Source organism: Artibeus jamaicensis, unplaced genomic scaffold (genome assembly GCF_021234435.1).
Source record: "Artibeus jamaicensis isolate MK-2021 breed Jamaican fruit bat unplaced genomic scaffold, CSHL_Jam_final contig_240, whole genome shotgun sequence".
Taxonomy (NCBI): Eukaryota; Metazoa; Chordata; class Mammalia; order Chiroptera; family Phyllostomidae; genus Artibeus; species Artibeus jamaicensis.
Window position 1 is genome coordinate 25,255,579 of NW_026521506.1, and position 18,906 is coordinate 25,274,484.

General features: G+C 44.7%; 1 protein-coding gene across 2 annotated transcripts in view; it reads right to left on the reverse strand.

Moving 5' to 3' along the window:
- The window catches only part of SLC16A2 (solute carrier family 16 member 2), a 118,750-nt gene extending 100,956 nt beyond the window's left edge, over positions 1-17,794 (reverse strand). The window contains exon 1 of one of the 2 annotated variants that reach the window (XM_053662377.1): positions 17,235-17,794. In XM_053662377.1, coding sequence (XP_053518352.1) covers positions 17,235-17,652 — 418 coding nt within the window. In that variant the 5' untranslated portion in view covers positions 17,653-17,794. The remainder of the gene's footprint in view (positions 1-17,234) is intronic. The other variant, XM_053662376.1, reaches the window with a different exon arrangement.
- Between the last annotated feature and the right edge of the window lie 1,112 nt (positions 17,795-18,906).

Here is an 18,906-nt window from a genome sequence, read left to right on the forward strand (position 1 = left end):
TCTGTTTCTGTTCTGCTTGTTTGTTTATCTTGTTTTTTAGATTCAACTGTTGATAGATATGTATTTTTTATCATTTTAGAGTTCATAATTTTTATCTTCTTCTTAAAGAAGACCCTTTAACATTTCTTATAATATGCATTTGGTGGTGATGAACTGCTTTCACTTTTTCTTGTTTAGGAAGCTCTTTATCTGTCCTTCAGTTCTAAATGATAGCTTTTCTGGGTAGAGTAATCTTGGTTGTAGGCCCTTGCTTTCACCACTTTTTTTTTTTAATTTTATTTTATTTATTTTATTTTTTTAACAGAGTTCTTTTTTTTTATTTAGTTATTTTTCAAGTACAGTTTTTTGTCTATTTTTCCCATCCGAGCCTCCCCCGCCCCTTGCTCCCCACCTCCCTCCCATTTCCACCCCCCTTAGTTCTCGTCCCTGTGTCCTTCCTATTTGTTCCTCCAAATCCCCCCCCCCTTTTTCCCCTTAACTTCCTTCCTTCTCCCCTCTGGTCACTATCCCCTTGTTCTCTATTTCAGTGTCTTTGTTTTTTTTTTTCCTGCTTGCTTGTTTGTTTTGTTGTTTAGCTTCCTGTTAAAGGTGAGATCATATGGTATTTGTCTTTCAGCACCTGCCTATTTCACTCAGCATAATGCTTTCCAGTTCAATCCATGTTGTTGCAAATGCTAGTAGCTCCTTCTTTCTCTCTGCAGCATAGAATTCCATTGTGTATATGTACCACAATTTTTGGATCCATTCATTTACTGATGGGCACCTAGGTTGCTTCCAACTCCTGGCTATTGTAAATTGTGCTGCTATGAACATTGTGGTGCATAGGTTCTTTGATATTGATGTTTTAGGATTCTTAGGATATAATCCCAGCAGTGGAATTGCTGGGTCAAAAGGCAGGTCGATTTTTATTTTTCTGAGAAAATTCCATACTGTTTTCCATAATGGTGTTACCAGTCTGCACTCCCACCAACAGTGAACTAAGGACCCTTTTTCCCCACAACCCCTCCAACATTTGTTGTTTGTTGCTTTGTTTATGACAGCCATCCTGACTGGTGTAAAGTGGTATCTCATTGTGGTTTTAATTTGCATCTCTCTGATAGCTAATGATATTGAGCATCTCTTCATGTGTCTCTGAATGTTCTGTATGTCCTCCTTGGAGAAGTGTTTGTTCAAGTCCTTTTCCCATTTTCTAATTGGGTTGGGTGTCTTCACCACTTTTTAAAAAATATATTTTATTGATTATGCCATTATAGTTGCCCCATTTCCCCCCTTCATTCCCCACCACCTTGCATACCCCCTCTCCCACCATTCCCCCTTTTTAGTTTATGTCCATGTGTGACACAGTTCTTTAGATTCTATATTTCCCATACTATTCTTGCCCTCCCCGTCTATTTTCTTCCTACCATCTATGCTACTTATTCTCTGTACCTTCTCTCTCCTTCTCCTCCTCCCACTCCCCTGTTGCTAACCCTCCATGTGATCTCCATTTCTACGGTTTTGCTCCTTATCTAGCTGTCCTCTTAGTGTGCTTTTGTTTTAGGTGTGGTTCTTAATAACTGTGAGTTTGCTGTCCTTTCACTGTTCATCTTTTTTATCTTCTTTTTCTTAGATAAGTCCCTTTAACATTTCATATAATAAGGGCTTGGTAATGATGAACTCCTTGAATATGATTTTATCTGAGAAGCACTTTATCTGTCCTTCCATTCTAAATGAAAACTTTGCTGGATAGAGCAATCTTGGATGTAGGTCCTTGCCTTTCATGACTTGGAATACTTCTTTCCCACCCCTTCTTGCCTGTAAGGTGTCTTTGGAGAAATCCACTGACAGTCTGATGGGAAGTCCTTTGTAGGTGACTGTCCCCTTAGCTTTTGCTGCTTCTAGGATTCTCTCCTTCATTTGAATCTTGGCTAATGTAATTATGATGAGCCTTGATGTGTTCCTTCTTGGGTCCACCTTCTTCGGGACTCTCCGAGCTTCCTGGACTTCCTGGAAGCCTATTGCCTTTGCCAGATTGGGGAAGTTCTCCTCACTATTTGTTCAAATAAGTTTTCTACTTGTTTCTGTTTCTCTTCCCCTTCTGGTATCCCTATAATTCGGATGTTGGAATGTTTAAAGATGTCCTGGAGGTTCCTAAGCCTCTCCTCATTTTTTTGAATTCTTGTTTCTTCATTCTTTTCTGTTTGGTCATTTTTTTTCTTTTTTCCGGTCCACTCAATTGATTTTAGTCCCAGTTTCCTTCCCATCATTGCTGGTTCCCTGTGCATTTTTCTTCATTTCCCTTAGTGTAACCTTCATTTTTTCATCTAATTTGTGGCTAAAATCAACCAGTTCTGTGAGCATCCTGATCACCAGTGTTTTGAACTGTGCATCTGATAGGTTGGCTATCTCTTGGTCGCTTAGAAGTGTTGGCTCTGGGGTTTTGAGCTGTTCTTCTGCTTGAGCCATAATGTTTTGGTCAGGTTGCACCTGTTATATATGAGGTGCAGAGCCTTAGGTGTTCACCAGGGTGGGGTAACCCAGGTCCCTGGGTTGTGACACTGTATGTGGGGGTGGGGTCAGAGAGGGGCAATGGTGTTTTTTCTGCTTTCTCTTGGATTTCAGTCCCCTCTGCTGCTTCCCACAAGCAAATTAGGCACTTCTGGTAGTGGTTTCTGGGTGTATGGGCTTGTGCTCCCTCCAGGACCCTGTGGGTCTTTCCAACAAACTCTGTGTGAGCCTGGGAGCCTCTCCCGGAATCTCAACTGCCGAAAGTTTTTCTAATTGGTGCTTTTAGGCTTTAATTCCCATGGCTGGGGCCATGGTTTTCACGGTCTGTCTCACTGCTCGCTCCTTTGCGTGGTTTATCTGTGCACAAATGTGTGACCGTAGTCAGCCAGCTGCCTTGTGCTCCCACTAGGTCTGCTCATTGCCACCTCTCGCCTGGGATCTGCCAACTTCCGTCTGGGCACCTGGGTCTATCTGGCTGCTTTTTCCTTCTTGATCCCTCTCCGCCAGCTACTGATCCCGCCCCTCTTACCAGTCTGGCTGAATGGTTCATTGTTCTCGAACTTCTATACAGTTCAATTTTCTGTGTTATGGTTGCGTTTTTGTTACTAAAACTTTGTTGTCTTTAAACTTGGTTGTGCGAGGAGGCACGATGTTTCCACCTATGCCTCCATCTTGGCTGGAAGTCGCTTTTCACCACTTTTAATAATTCTTGCGAATCCCTTCTGGACTGCAAAGTTTCTGTTGAGTAGTCAGCTGACAATCTTATGGTAGCTCTTTTGTAGGTAACTAACTGTATTTCTCTTCCTGCTTTTTTGATTCTCTCTCTGTCTTTAATCTTTGGCATTTTGATTGAAATGTTTCTTGGTGTAGGCTTCTTTGAGTTCATCTTGTTTGGGAGTTTCTGTGCTTCCTTAATTGTATGTCTATTTCTTTCATCATGTTAGAAAAGTTTTCCGTGATTATTTTTTCAAATAGGTTTTCCATCCCTTGCTTTCTCTCTTCATCTGTTACCCCTATGATGCAAATGTTTGTACACTTAATGTTGTCCCAGAAGTCCCTTAAACTATTTTCAATTTTTTTTCTTTGGGTGTTTTATGCTACCTTGTCTTTAAAGTCACTGATTTGATCCTCTGCTTCATTTAATCTACTGTTGATTTCCTCTAATGTATTGGTCATTTCAGTTATTGCTTTCTTCATTTGTTCCTATTTTTGTTTAAGTTCTCACTGAGTCTCTCTACCCCTAAATTTTTTAAGCATTGTTATAACCAATGTTTTAAACTCTGTATGTAATAGGTTGCTTGTCTCCATTTCATTTAGTTATTTTTTAGAGTTTTATCCTGTTCTTTTGCTTGGGACACATTTCTTTGTCTCCTCATTTTGGCTGCTTCCCTGTTTTGTTTCTGTGTATAAGGTAGACCTGCTATGTTTTGCAGTCTTGGCAGGACTGCCTTATGTACTAGGTATACTATGGGGCCCAGTCCTGGTCACCTGCACCAGATGTTCTAGGGATGTCCCTTGTGTGCCTTATATTTGTCCTCCTGTGGTATATGAGTCTTGATTGCTGTTGGCACATCAGTGGGTGGAGTTGACCCTCAGGCAAACTGGCTGTGAGGACCAGCCATGACTAAAGCAGATGAGCAGCTGTGTGGAGGCTGACCTCACAGAGTAGGATTTTCTTTAGTGGTTCTTTGATGCCTCCTGAGTCCTTCCTTTGGGTGTGTCACTTGTGGAGGTAACTGTGTAGTGTTCTATTGTGATCTGAAACCAGCCACTGTGTGTTGGTTCTAGGGCTTTGTTAGAAGGACTTTGGTGTTGCCCAAGTTTAGCTACTGCCTATGCCTGACCTGGGGCCTCCTGCTAGGAGCTAAAAAGTGATATGTGGTTGGTAGTTACCTCTGTTGGACTTGGGACACTTAGGTGAGACTATGCTGCAAACTGAGGTCACTTATCAGTAGAGCAGGGCTTGGTGCCACTTAGCAAGAGGTACAAGGTATGCTGAAGCCATATACTGCCTGTTTGGGGTTTGTGGACATTTGAGAGAGTTTAAGAAAGTCTGCAGTGCAGGCGGAGGCAGGCCAGTGACTTGTAAGGAACTGCTGCTGAAATAGGTTCAGGTTGGTGCATGAGTTGGGTGGGGCAGGGTCTCAGGAAATCACTAGGATGGAGTGAGAGGTGTTAGCCAGGTTGATATAGAGTCATTTGTGGTACCCACCTGCAGCTGAAAGCTTGGCTGGGGGCTGGATAACAAAGAAACAATGGCACTTGCTAGCACTTCTGTTCAGGGAGAGGTACCCCTGCAGCCCTCACCCTGACAATTCAGTTCATCCCTGAATGTCCTTAGAGCTTTTTGAGCTATTTTCCCTTCACTGGAGCCTAGGGTGAGTGTTTGCGAGTGACAGTCTCTGCTTGGGCTCTTTAAGAGTGCAAATAGGTCTATAACAGCCCTCCCTCTCATCCGGATCCAACCCACACTGATTTTCACAACCTAATGTTCTGGGGACTCCTCTTCCTGGCACTTGTGCTTTGGGCTTGGAAGCCTGGTATGTGGCTAGGACCCCTTACTCCTAAGGGGGTCTCCACAGCTGAGATATCCCTCCTAATTCTTAATCACCACATATAGGTGTGGGATCAGTTCATTTCCCATCCTGTCCATCCTACCAGTCTCAACATGGCTTCTACTTTATATGCTTAGTTATAAGACTTCTGTTCATCTAGTCTTCAGGTAGCTCTGAAGATTATAACTAACTGTTCTACAATGAGTTCTAATTTTTATGTTGTCATGGGTACTTCTTGGCAAGGGGTTGGCAGTGATGGTAAATGGTAAGTTAGTGAGTGTAAGAGAACAACTTCTCTGAGGACTATGAAAAACAGATACTCTCAGGACTTCTGGCCAAGATGGCAGAATAGGTAAATGCTGGATTTGCCTCCTCTGAAGGGGGCCTCTTTGGTTCAGAGAAACCATTAACTTGAAGCATCACTAAGCCTCGGAGAGGTCCAGTTTTGTCATTGCATAAGTGGAGAAATTGAGACCAAGAAAGGGGAAGGGACTTATAAGGACATTAGCAGAGCCAGAAGCAGAATGCAGGTCTCCTAACTCCCAGTCCAGTACTCTTTCTTGATCCAGTGCTAGCAGGCCTTAGCTATGCCTAGATCCTTTCTTCCATGACCTTAATTTCTGTCCCTCTTAACTTTCTGACTCCCAATTTCCTATTAATTTGTTTTTCATCATACCATAGCATTTCTCATCCATACCCTGAAACTCCAGGTTGCTATCAAGTTTAGAGAAAACTCTATTCTAGCTTTCAGGGAGCAACTACATGGATTTAGGAGAACTGGACTCTAGTCTTCTCAGCTTTGCTAAATATTGAGTGTATGACCTTAGGTCACTCACTTGCTTTCAATCTTCTCTCCATTTTCTACAACTATAAAATGGGAATATGAATCTTTATGCAGCACCTACCTGCCATGAACTTTTCCCTAAGTAATACAAACCACCTGCTCATTTTTTAGAACCCTTCAACATAGCACTTGTTGTGATCAAAGATGTTGGCACATGATGAAATTCAATTGAGTATTTTATTTTGTAACTGTCTCTGTTGCAAGGCTAAACATCAACTAAGATGTAAACTACAATGTGCCACATGCAGAAGAGATTATTATCACTCAATAATCTATTCCTCTCCTGGGGCTCACAGCATCTGGAGGCTAGTTCAGGACTCAGTGTGAGGGGCTAAGAGCTGCTGCTACTTCTATTCTCCGGACCTTTACTCCTCCTCTCAAACCTTTTAGAAAAAGTGCCTGGACTGCTGACATAGAAGAGAAGGTGATGTGGGCTGGGCAAACTATGCCATAAGCCATTTGCAGGCACCTCATTCTGTGGCCCAATGCCCAAACATCCCCCCACCCCATGATCTTCTCTCAAATATTCTAAGTATTTTCCTCTTCTCCTGCCCCTCCACTCCATCCCACCTGCTGGCTCAGAGCCTAACAAGGAACAGTGACTCACTGGACTCCCAGAGAGGGCAAAGATCCAGACTCTGAGCAACAACCAAACTGTCTAGTTCTCAACCCTCAACCAGCCACTGCCTGATTCATAGGGTCTCTCTCTACTTAGCTAAATTCCATTTCAAGTTATAACTCTACCAGCAAACTTTCTTAATTTCCCTGGCCCTCATACTTGTCTCTCTTTTTTCACATCATCACACAAAAATTGCATTCAATTTTGTATATACACATATTTTTACTACTTAGCAGTGATCTATGGTTGTTTGGAAGAGTACATCTTCTCAAAATAATTATAAACTTCTTGAGGGATACTTTTACTTCTCTGGCTCACCCAAAGTCCAGCCTAGCACATAATTTTTTATATGCCTCATCCACACCAATAATGACAATATTATTATTGTCAATATTTTATACATGAGAAAACTCAAACTTCAAAAAGCTAAAACCTTTGGCCAGCCATACAGCAAATAATTGAATCTATTGTTGTTTGATTCCAAAGTCCATATTCAAAGATTGGTAACAGCTTGAACTCTTATTAGCAAAGTGTTGATTAAATAAATTATAATATACCCATATTATGAAATACTGTGCAGTTATAAAAACAGAGTGAGAACTTTATGAACTTAATGTGTTTTGAAGTATAAAAGGCAAAATGGAGGATAATGTAAATTATAAGTTACCATTTGTGTTTTAAAAATAGGGTGTATAAACACACACACACACAATTGTTTGTACATATACAGAATATTTCTAAAAGGACACACCAGGCAACACTGGTGGCCTTTCTCAAGGGGTCAGGGTAGCTGGGAGGTAGAAGTGGGAGAGAGACTTCACCATTGTACCTCTTGAATTTTGACTAATATGAAATAAATGAAATTACATTTATTAAAATACAATATAATCTCTTTTCACAGAGTGGTGGCTGGGGATTGACTTTGGAAAAGTCCTGGGAAAGATAAAATGGTCAATATAATATGCCCATGATTGAATTGGGGAACTCACAGGGTGCCAATAGTCCCAATCTTTGCACTCACTTCCCAACCCCTGTGACAAACCAAGCTCTGCTACAATCATCTTCCCATAATGATGATCTCACTTCTTACCTATAAAATGGGAACCAGAAGGGGTAAGATCAGGTAGTCTCTAAAATATCTTCCAGCTCAGACATTTAAAAAACTGAAAATCAAAATAGTAAGTCCTAGTATATTTGAAATCTTAGTCTCAAAGAAGGTCTCGGGGATTTTGTTTTGTTGTTTGTAACAAAGAAAAGAAAGACTTCCATTCTGATTTGCCTATTAGATATTCTTTTTTAAAATATATATATTTTATTGATTTTGCCATTACAGTTGTTCTATTTGTCCCCTTTCCTCTCCACCCTGCACACCTGCTCCCCCACCAGTCCCCCCTTTACTTTATGACCACTTGTGTGTCTCAAGTTCTTTAGATTCTATATTTCCCATACTATTCTTGCCCTCCCCCTATCTATTTTCTACCTACCATCTATGCTACTTATTTTCTGTACCTTCTCCCCCCCTTCTCCTTCTCCCACTCCCTTGTTGCTAACCCTCCATGTGATCTTCATTTCTATGGTTCACTCCTGATCTAGCTGTCCTCTTAGTTTGCTTTTGTTTTAGGTGTGGTTCTTAATAACTGTGAGTTTGCTGTCCTTTCACTGTTCATCTTTTTTATCTTCTTTTTCTTAGATAAGTCCCTTTAACATTTCATATAATAAGGGCTTGGTGATGATGAACTCCTTGAATTTGATCTTATCTGAGAAGCACTTTATCTGCCCTTCTATTCTAAATGAAAACTTTGCTGGATAGAGCAATCTTGAATGTAGGTCCTTGTCTTTCATGACTTGGAATACTTCTTTCGAGCCCCTTCTTGCCCGCAAGGTCTCTTTTGAGAAATCCACTGACGGTCTGATGGGAAGTCCTTTGTAAGTGACTGTCCCCTTATCTCTTGCTGCTTCTAGGATTCTCTCCTTCATTTTAATCTTGGCTAATGTAATGATGATGTGCCTTGATGTGTTCCCCTATTACATGTTCTTAATGAAGGCTCCCTAAGTGGTAACTAAAATGTTTGCTCAAAATTCCTGTTGCTTTCTGTGGTCTATGTTCTTCAGGGTTATCCTGTTTAGAACACAAGGAAATTGGTCCACTCCAAAACTGAATACAAACAAACAAGGACCCTTCTGTGTTTAAAGTCCCCTGGCCCAGACCTTCTGACCCTAAATATCCCTTTTCTTCTTCCTCACTACCTGCAGGATAACAGAGGCTTGGTGAGAGATCCTCAGGAGGAAGTGACACCCTAACTCCACCCAGTAACCCCCTCTAATTCCTAGCAATTCTTACTAAAAGAACTCGGGCTTGACTCTCAGGGAGGTTTGTGAGCTCCTGCCAAGAGCTATAAATATTTCAATATGTCTTATTTCCTTGAATGTATATGACCCGGGATTTGGCCCCTCCCCTCCCTGAGCTCTTATAAAACTGAGGAACAACAACCAAAAAGAACACAGCCAGTTCTTAGCTACAGAACACCAGGGTCAAATTGCAGAAGAATATAAAGGAGAGATAGGGAAAAAATGGAGTGGGGAAGTGGAAGGGAGAGGGAGAGGTTCATTCATCTTCCAGAAATATTTACAGAAAGCTATAGCTGCTCAATTTCTAAGGGCTGAATAAGGTTACTGGATAGTAATAATAACAACAACATCTACCTCCTTTACAATTTACAAAGGTCTTTCACCTACCCAATCTCATTTGACCTTCATAGTCTTATCAAAGTAAATACTGTTAATCTCATTGTACAGATGAGAACACTGAAGCCTTGGAAACTAATGTGACTTATTCAGATCTAAACGAACAACTAAAAGACAGTTTCTCTGGCCATTTTTGGATCCAAGGATCATGACTATGGGTAGAGTAAGATGAATGGTTAGAGCAGGTTGTCACATATCACAAGACTATTGGACTTTTGTTTACCAAACATTTTTTAGTCATCTCTTTTTATCCCTTTGTCATCAGGATGCTATGAGGCTACAAGAATGAAAAACTCTGCAACAGTCCCCCTTGGTAGCTGCCTCCCCCACACATCTTTACTATGTAATAAGTAATATCCCAAAGCAGGAATTCTGAATCCATTCTCTGGATTCAAATCCTGGACCAGCCATTATTTGCTATAGGAGCTTAAGCAAGTTAATTAACTTCTGTGCCTCTATCTCTGTGTCTGGGAAATAGAGAAAATGTTATCTACCTCTTAGGGTTGTTTAGCATTGAAATGAGTTGGTACATGTATAATGTTTAATATAATGCCTGGCACAGAGTTATTTGCTAAATGCCAAATAAATGTTAGCTATTTATTATTATTATTATTATTATTATTATTATTATTAAACAAGAGTAAATGTCAAAAATCATACTGTGGAATGTAGCACAGCAGTTATCACTAAGCTATGTGCTTTGTGTTTTTTCCCCAGTAGCAAGGATAGTTTATAGGAAGTCATCCCCATACCTTTACTCAGTCTACTTAGGATTAATGGCAACCCCACATGAGGGGCATGCATGGGAAACAGAAGAGATTTTTCTTTGCGAGAAGCTCAGTGACTTGAACAAGTGACTGAACCTGTCAACTCAGTCTCATAGATATCATGTTCTAAGCAACTGTGCTAATTAGCCCAGACAGATATCACACACACACACACACACACACACACACACACACACATACACACACATCAGGGCACATGGGTGCATGCACATATCCTTTCAGCCTGGACAAACAGACTGTGTGGAGAGTGCTTTTTTAGTGACAGTTCCCTTGCTCTTCTCCCATCAGCTGCAGAGAAGTGGAGAAGCAACTAACCTAGGTAGGAAGAGGTTCACTTCCCTCTGTCCAGCCCCACTGAAGGTACTATTGACTGTAATTATGACCTGTGTATCTGTCTCCTCCTTTCTTCAATCCTTTGCAATCAATTCTGTAATGTTTTGACAAGATGATAAATGATGGCAGAACAAAATAGAATGAAGACTTCTGTTCTATCCAGAATTTCTGAAGATATTGAATACCAATCTGAACTCTCTGGAGGGTCAGTTGGCCCCAAAGATAGGGGACAATAATAGTGAGGATTTGAAGAGAAAGGGGTGCAACTGACCAGGATATTTTTGGATACTATTGGATAAGACCTGCTACAATACTATCTCCTTGGCTGGGGTCCTGGGGCTTTGAAAAGAAGAGGTGTGGAAATGACAAAAAGGGTTTCATAGCAGCTATCTTACTGCAAAAACCCAGAGGTGATAGCTTCCACACTTTTGGGTGCACCGTAGAAAGTCACCCTTTCCCCAGAAAGTGGAGAACAAGATGGGGGAGAAAGGGGAAAATGGAAGAGATGTCTCTGTGAGATGTGTAGAATTGGACCTGAGATCCAGGCTGGAGTTGGGCCTGTACTACATTCAACAGCCCAATTGTTCCTCTAATTGAGCAAGGAAAAAAAAGAGAAGAAAGAGAAAAACACTGGAGGAAGAAAAGGGCCATATCTAGCAAAGGTTGTACAACTGCACCATGGTAGATGGAGGAGCCAAGAAAATATGTGGTCAGGACAGCCAATTTCATTCCTTCTTCTCCTACCAACCTCAGAAACTGGAGCAAAGTATAGCATAGAGGAGGGCAAGACTATCACAGTAAAGAGGCATGTACTTCCTCAAGTCACCCAAATAGGCTACATTAGCCATCCACAAATAGGTGGCTGGTGATTTCACATTAGTTACCACAGCACCCATCTTCAAGGCAGATGATTATATGTCCCTCGGTTTGGTCCTCTTTTATCCTTAAAATGGAAGAAGGCTGGAGTGTCCTGAATCTCCTTTCCTTTAAGTCCTAAGAGAGATGCAGGATAAGGAGAGAATGGAAGCAAAAAGAAACTGTCAAGAAATGTTTCCAAGCCCCACTGTTGGGAAGTTGCAAAGGGGTACAGGCCAAGATATAACCAAGGATGGCCATATTCTCTTCATCACTCTCACCTAACAGGTTTTCCAGTCTGAGTCCTTTGCACTAGTCCCCCATTACCGCTACAGAAGCTTCTGTTACATTAAACCTGATCCCATAAACAGGTGGAAAAAGATTTTTTCAGATAAAATATTCATAATCTATGGCTTGAGGTATAGTGTGTGTGTGTGTGTGTGTGTGTGTGTGTGTGTGTGTGTGTGTGTGTGAGAGTAATAAAACATTTTCTCTAAGGTTTTACGAATAAAGGCTTTTCTCTAAGATTTACTCATTCAATCCTAGGTGAAACAGATCTTTTCAAGACAGGAAATCCTACTCCATTTTTCACACAATCTGAAAAGAGCTAATGATTCTTTCTTTTCAATATGCAACAGAACAAAAAGATGCTCATGGAAAAAGCAACACACTTCTGGGAAACTGGTCTGCTCAAAGCGTTGAGATGGCATCCTTTACATATTTCTGCAAATGTTGACAATCCAGCTGCTTGTTTACTCTTCATGACACTGGAAGAAATATTTCCAATGACAAGTAAGTATAAATTCAGAGAGAAGGAGAGAGAGCTCTGTGCCTGCTATTTCAGTAGCCACACTCTCAGCTAAGCCTTGAGTGAAGCTGCAGTTGAGCAGTGATTGTGGCTACCCAAGAGGGACTTCTCTAGGATCGCAAGAGGGAGCCTTCCCACACTCACCACTTAGGAATCTTGGTTTACTCTTCTATCTTGAAGTAACAGCAAATCAAGATCATAGAGTAACCATGAATTTCTGAGAAATGAGAATGAGATGTGAGAAATTAAGTTTCAGGAGAAGGGTCCAAATTTTTAGGCTTAAGGGAATGTTTACAGTATAAAGCTTTTTAGAACCAGTTCAAATGCTAGGAAACAGCAGCATACAGATCCACTCTGCTAACCTGCACCACGCCAAGTTGAGAAAATCCTCTTGAAGGCCCATTTCTAAGCAGAGCAGGATGTTCTGGGAGAAGCAGTTGTACATCTAGAGCTGCTTTTGGATACTGGGTAAAATAGGAGTGGGTTTTTTTTTCAACTACATCAGTACATATGAACAGCATCATAGTCTTTATATACGATGTGGAAAAATGATATCTACATGGCTTTTCATTTCTTTTCCAATTTCCTCCCAACCTAACTGTATCCTCATTCAGGAAGATTAACAAATTCCATTTGTCTGAATGAGTCGAAAATTATGCCAGGTAAGCATAAAGAATAAAATATCACAGAATTCTATAAAGATAGAATGGCAGAGCTAGAAAAATTCATCTAGTCTAGCCCTCTTATCTCACAGATAAACTGAGGTACAGAGTAGTAAAGTGCCTACTCAAAGCCACACGGCAAGTCAAGAATACAAGTCATCTAACTCATAGTCACTGCCTAGTTAGTATTACTGAGATCACCAGCCTTTTGGGATCCAGATTTAGACTTAGAATGAGCATTTGAGGCTGCTAGACAGTAAGCCAAGAATTCGGCCTCAACCGGCTACTCCAACTCAAACAAGGTTGAGTCCCCGGTTGAGTTCCAAATAGCCCAACCTCTCCTCCTCATGCCTTCCAGTATGAGTCAAGGCCTCAGTTTGGGACCCAGTTTGGTTGGAGAGGAGGCAGAGAGGAATTATTTGAAATATGCTAGGCCCTTCAACCTGAAGCTCCATAGCAGGCTCTGAGTCATCCTGATCTAGCTTCTCTGGACAATAGGCAAAGGCAAAGGCAAAACATTAGCAGGTTTGCTCAAAAGACACCTAGCTCCCAGTGTCAACAATTTAATGGTCAGCCTAGTGAGACAATGCACCAAACAATGAAAGCCCCTAAGGTGAAGAAGAGAAAGACAGCATAAATCTGCCACCGGCCTCACCTATACTTAGGAATCTGTTTGCCCAAAAGGCAGAGTGCACCATTTTCCCATGCTTAGAAAATTATATGTTTTTTTAAAGATTTTATTTATTTATTTTTAGAGAAGAAGAGAAGGAGAGAAACATCAATGTATGGTTGCCTATCGTGAGTCCCCTGCTGGGAACTGGCCTGCAACCCAAGCATGTGCCCTGACTGGGAATTGAACCTCGATTCTTTGGTTCACAGGCCTGTGCTCAATCCACTGAGCTACACCAGCCAGAGCAGAAAATTATATCTTCATCAGAGTAGCCCATGAGCCTGAACTATCTTGTGACCAACCTTCTTGACCATTGTCTTTGTTCCTGGGTGATGAAAGCCCTAGGCATACTCTCCCCACCTAGGAGTCTGGAAGGGCCATGCTTATAAACTGCCCAATAAAAGTCACCTCCCATCATATTTTATGGCTCAGTGCTAGACTGGCAGTCTAGGTGGGAAATGCAGGGTAATAGGTTTACTCTGGAGCACATTTAAAAAGACCTAAGCTTGGAGCTAGTGTTAACAACTCTGGCTTGTTCTGCCTTGTCCCCTGGACCTCCAACTCTAACCCTGCCCCAGCTCTAACTCAGAGTTCCAATAATGAGCTGGGACCCGAAACCAATGCCACCTTGCATCTCTTTCTCTTTTTCTTCAAAAGGCTTCTCTCTCATCCCAGGAAGACATGTTATACTTTTCACCATATTGCCTGGTTGCCTCTGTCCTGTCTGCTGCTTAGTCTGGGTTGAGGGACTCCCAAATTTCCCACAAGCTCTACAAAGAGTACAAGCTCATTTCTTTCCTGATCTTTTCCTTTTTTTCTCTAAATCAGACCTTGGTCACTTGCCTCCATTTCAGGAAACTTTTGCCTGGCAGTCCTCCCAGGCCTAAGACACAAGGAAAGTTGGCTTCCCTTTCAAAACAGGTGAAGAAAATGGACAAGATACACTGCTAGTGTCACGAACAACTGCACACATTAGAGTCTACAGAAACTATATATTGCATTCTCTGGGATGGCTTGAGTTTCACTTCCTTTTTACTCTTTGTGACTTTTCCCCATGCCCAGAGACCTCTATGATATGAATTTAGCCCCCAAATGTCAAAACTACCTTTCTCTAAGGGCTCCCTCACAACAGTCCAAATCACTTGCAGAAACGTACACCCATTAAGCCCATCAGTGCTGGTTTAAGGCTCTGAAGATATTAGGCCTAGCCAAAAAAAATTTTGGTTGTGGGGTGCATCCAAACATTACAGTCATAAATTTTAATAGATGGAAGGCATGTTACGCATTAATACAAATAGACAATGCTCCAACCTCCTTGACTGTGAGGGTGTATGTTCTTTGTTCCCCAGAATGGCTATTGGGAAAATACTGGCTGATAAAGATTTTGGCAAGCTTCTGCTGGCTTCTATCCCTTTGAGAAAACAGCCCTGTGGCACAGGTGGCTGGGAAATTTTGGATAAACTGCAGGAAGTATATGGAGGCAGACACATTTGGAATCTCAGGACCTAAACGGTTGCTTGAAAAGGCTGAGGGGCCCAAGAAAGGTAATTCTGAGGATGAGATTTTCTAGGAATGTGGGAATGAGGTGGGAATGTTCCTGACTTTTTCAAATTAAAAACCAAGATGTTCCCTAGAGCCTTCAGTATCAAAAAACAAAAACAAAAACAAAAACAAACAAACAAAACCCACCACCTTTCATGAATTCAAGACACACTCCAGCAAAGACCCAAGCCGAAGTATTCTGAGACGCTTGGGACATACCAAATTCCTTTCTGACCCTTCCTGACCTATACTAACCAGAATTTAAACCAGTAACTCCAGTCCCTCAATGCACCTAGTTGGTGTCAGAGTACCCATCAGCCGCACCTCTGCACAGCCCACCACACCCCCCTTCCCAGTTGCACTGTTAGGTCTTGACCGGAAAGTCCCAACCAGCCCTCCCTGTGAGTATCCTATGATCACCTACTTTGAAGTTTGCTCCCTAACAAACTTCAGTTAACCTCTTCCAGTGAACCTCTTCCTGGTAAAATGGTGGTTATTCCAAGTTTTACTACACACTCCTAAGGCCTCAGCTCTAGGCTTGCTCAGAAGACATGAGTGTGGGGCCTAGTTTCAACCCATTCCCCACTACCTCCCAGAGTAGTTTCACCCAGAATTTTCCACTGACCCCAAAAGCCAATGGCTTGCCTTCAACCATGCTCAGCAGGTGACCTCCTAGGTAACCTAGGCAATACCCAAAGGCCCTACCCTAGCTGCCTCCCCAAAAGCCCCTTGAGGGCATCAAAGCAGGAAAAGGTAATCCCAGGATTGAGCATGGCAGTAACTTCTGGGCAGAAGTTGTTCTACCCAGTCCAGCGACCCACTCCACTCAAGCATCAATGCCTCCTGGGCAATCCCGAGACTGCTCTGGACAGCTGCTGACACACACTCAAACTTTCAAGTGGGGCTCCCACACTGGCACCAATAGCTCACAATATCAGAGGCACCAAGAGCCCTTAAACCGCTTCTTCATTAGCAGCTCAGTGAAGCTAGAAAATAAAACAATGAGTCCTTGGTTGAGAGCTGTAGAAGCTCTCCAAGGGCCCCAGGGACCCACAGGTGGATGCCCTATAATTCAGGGTTTCTATCTCACGAAATAACGCTCAGACCTCCTCAGAGAGCAACGGATGAGTTGGGGGTGTGAGGGAACCCTTCAGCCCAGGGCAATACTGTGAGAAGCCACATATTCTGAGCTGCAAACTTGCAGCAGGTCACAAATGCAGCTGTCCTGAGGAGCCACAAGAGGGAGCGAGCCTTGAGGGAGAGGGCATGCCAAGCCTCTCAGCTCCCTTCTGAGACCCAACAGAACTGCTGAGGGGCTTTGTCGGTGGCTTGCTGAGAAAATGGGATGGCTCCTTTGACTTCTCTGAGCTCACATGCGGGCTAAATGCGAGGTGCGCACAAGCCCGAGGTCCTGGGGCCACCGGCCTGGAGAGTGAGGACTGTGCCTTCTAACCCCGCTTGTCTTAGGGGAAAGAGCGAGTTGGCCTCACGCGAAAGCGGGAGAGGAGGCGGGCATTACAATTAAGGGTGAAAGAGGCACCCCGAGGATAGCGGAGAGGCGCCGGGCACCCGAGAGGGCATGGCTGAAGTTGAGGGCGGCGCGGACTGAGCCACGGGGCCCAGCCTGCTAGCTGCTTCACGCCTCTCTGGGCACGAGACCTCGGAGACCGCCTCCTGCCTGCTTTGGGGTTCAGCACACAAGGGACAGAGATCCGCTTGCTCCCTCAGAGTGTCAGAGGACAGCCGGGCCCGGCTGGGCCGTAACCAAGGCGGGCAGAGACGTGCGCACACCCCCCACTCGCACTCCCTCCCTTCCTCTCTGTACTGCAGACACACACGCCTGCCTTGTGTTTGACTGTTCGCTCAGAGTCACCAGGATTCCTAAAGTGTCCGCCCCCCCCCAACAAGAACAGGGGCTGCTTGCAGAGAGTCCTCCCAACCTCCTAGCTGTCTTCTCTCTCCATGACTTCGACCCCACACACACCCCCAAAAAAATATTTTGCAAATATTTTCCCCAGTATACACGGTCAGGGTACTTAAAATTCAAAAGATGCGTCTGGATTTGTCCCAGGGCAATAAAGTTCATTCCTTGTCCCGTGATCAATAAATGTCCCATGTCTCACCCAGGGTGTCTTGCTCTTAACCCAGCAAGGCTGCCCGGAGCCCCCCAACACGCGCCTTAGCAGTTTTATGTGTAATGGGTAAGGGGAAGAATCGAAGCGGCGTGCTGGAAGGGCTCCTTGGAGCAGGAGGTATGGGGTCGGTAGCAGTGGGCACAGAAACCCTTGCCTTGAGAATGCCAGGTGGGGCGCTCGGGGGAACTCACCTGCTTGGAACTCCACTTGGCGATTCTTCTCTCTTTCCTCCTGCAGCAGCATGGAGTAGAGGATCCCAAAGGAGTTCTGGATGCCAAAGATAGAGCCGTTGCACCAGGTGGCAGCGAAGACCACCATCCAGCCAAAACCACCTTCGGGGGGCTGGAAGCCCCGCGCTGTACCACAGGTCTCCACGGTGGGCGTGGGCTCGGACTCATGCACCAGCTCAGGCTCAAACTCCAGCTCCGGCAGGGTGGCAGGGTCTGGTAGGGGCTGGGGCTCTGGCTGGGGCTCCGGCTGGGGCTCCGGTGGGGGCAGTGGCAAGGGCTCAGGCTCTGGCTCAGGGCTACCCACCCGCCCCTGCTGTTTCTCGTGTGCCTCCCGCTGGGGCCCCTTGGCTTCCTCGCTTGCAGCGCTTTTCAGCGCCATCGCGGCCAGGGTACTGTAGCTGCTCGGGCCGGAGAAGCTGCTGTGTGGCTGGTGCTTGTTTCTGCTGCTGCCGCCACAGCCTCCTCCTCCCGGCTCCTCGCCCCAGCTGGCCAGCCTGTCCCGCGACAGACGGCCCCTGGAGCCCTCTCCTCCTCCCCCTTCCAAGCCCCCTCCTCCTCTCCCATGTCATCTCTCTCCTCCCTCTCCTCCTCCCCCCACCCCCACCTCTTCCTCCCTCAACCGGCAGCCGCTACAGCCTCTCTTCTTCCCAGCCCTTCCTCCTCCTCCTACTTGTGTACCTACTCTAGCCGCCCCTGCGTACAACTCTCTTTCCAAACTCTTAAATCCTGTCGTCCTCGTCTAGACGCCCAGTAAAAGGAGAGTTAAAATGGAAAAACAAGGGCACAAAGTATCCTGTTCCCCTGCCCTCTTCTCCTCGCAAACTCCAAACGGATATCAATAAACTCCATCCCCAAGAAAGACCCCGCCTGTCCTTAGCTCCCACTTTTCTCCTTTCAAACAAGGAGTCTGGAACTGGGGTGCCTCTGGGGACCTCAGGATGAGAGCTGGCCAGTGAGAGACCCCACCCTGCGCTAGGGAATTTGTATACCCCCCTTGGACTTGAGGGGGCAACCTGGAGGGGACAACTTAGGCTTAGAACAGAGCGAGGACACAATCTTCTCGAGCCCAGGGCCTCAAACCTGCCTACACCCCCACAACCCTGTGTATTAACCCTCTAGCCTCTCCCCCTCTGCCCCCGCCCTTCCCGGCAAATCCCTTGTAGGGCGCGAAGGGGAGGAGGCGGCCCTGCTTTGAGGCCCGCCCCTCCCAGCAGTCAATCAGGGCTTTGTTTGCGCCAACCTGCAGCCCAACTGAAGTCTTAGAGGGCCGGGTCTGGGCCAGGGGCCGGACCAGGGAGGGAAAGAGGTGCAGTGGCGCCAAAGGGGGCCGGGCCTGGGCGGGGAAAGAGCAAGATTTAGCTCAGGCTCCTCCCAGCTGTCTGTAGTGCTGGGGGGGAACTAGGAATTGGCCTGATGTTAAGCCGCCAGGTTGGGCAAAAGCTGCCCGGCCCCGCCATCCCCGCTGGAGTGGTCCCTCAGGCCTCGGTCGCCGCAGTTTGGGCGCTCGAGAGTCGGAGCTGTTAGCAGAGGGATGTCTTCCCAACACACACAGCCCCCTTCCCGCCACCTTTGGTATGAGAGTTGTGAGTCCCGCTGAATGTCCTACACTAGGGGCCCAGCTCCAAGAGGGTAA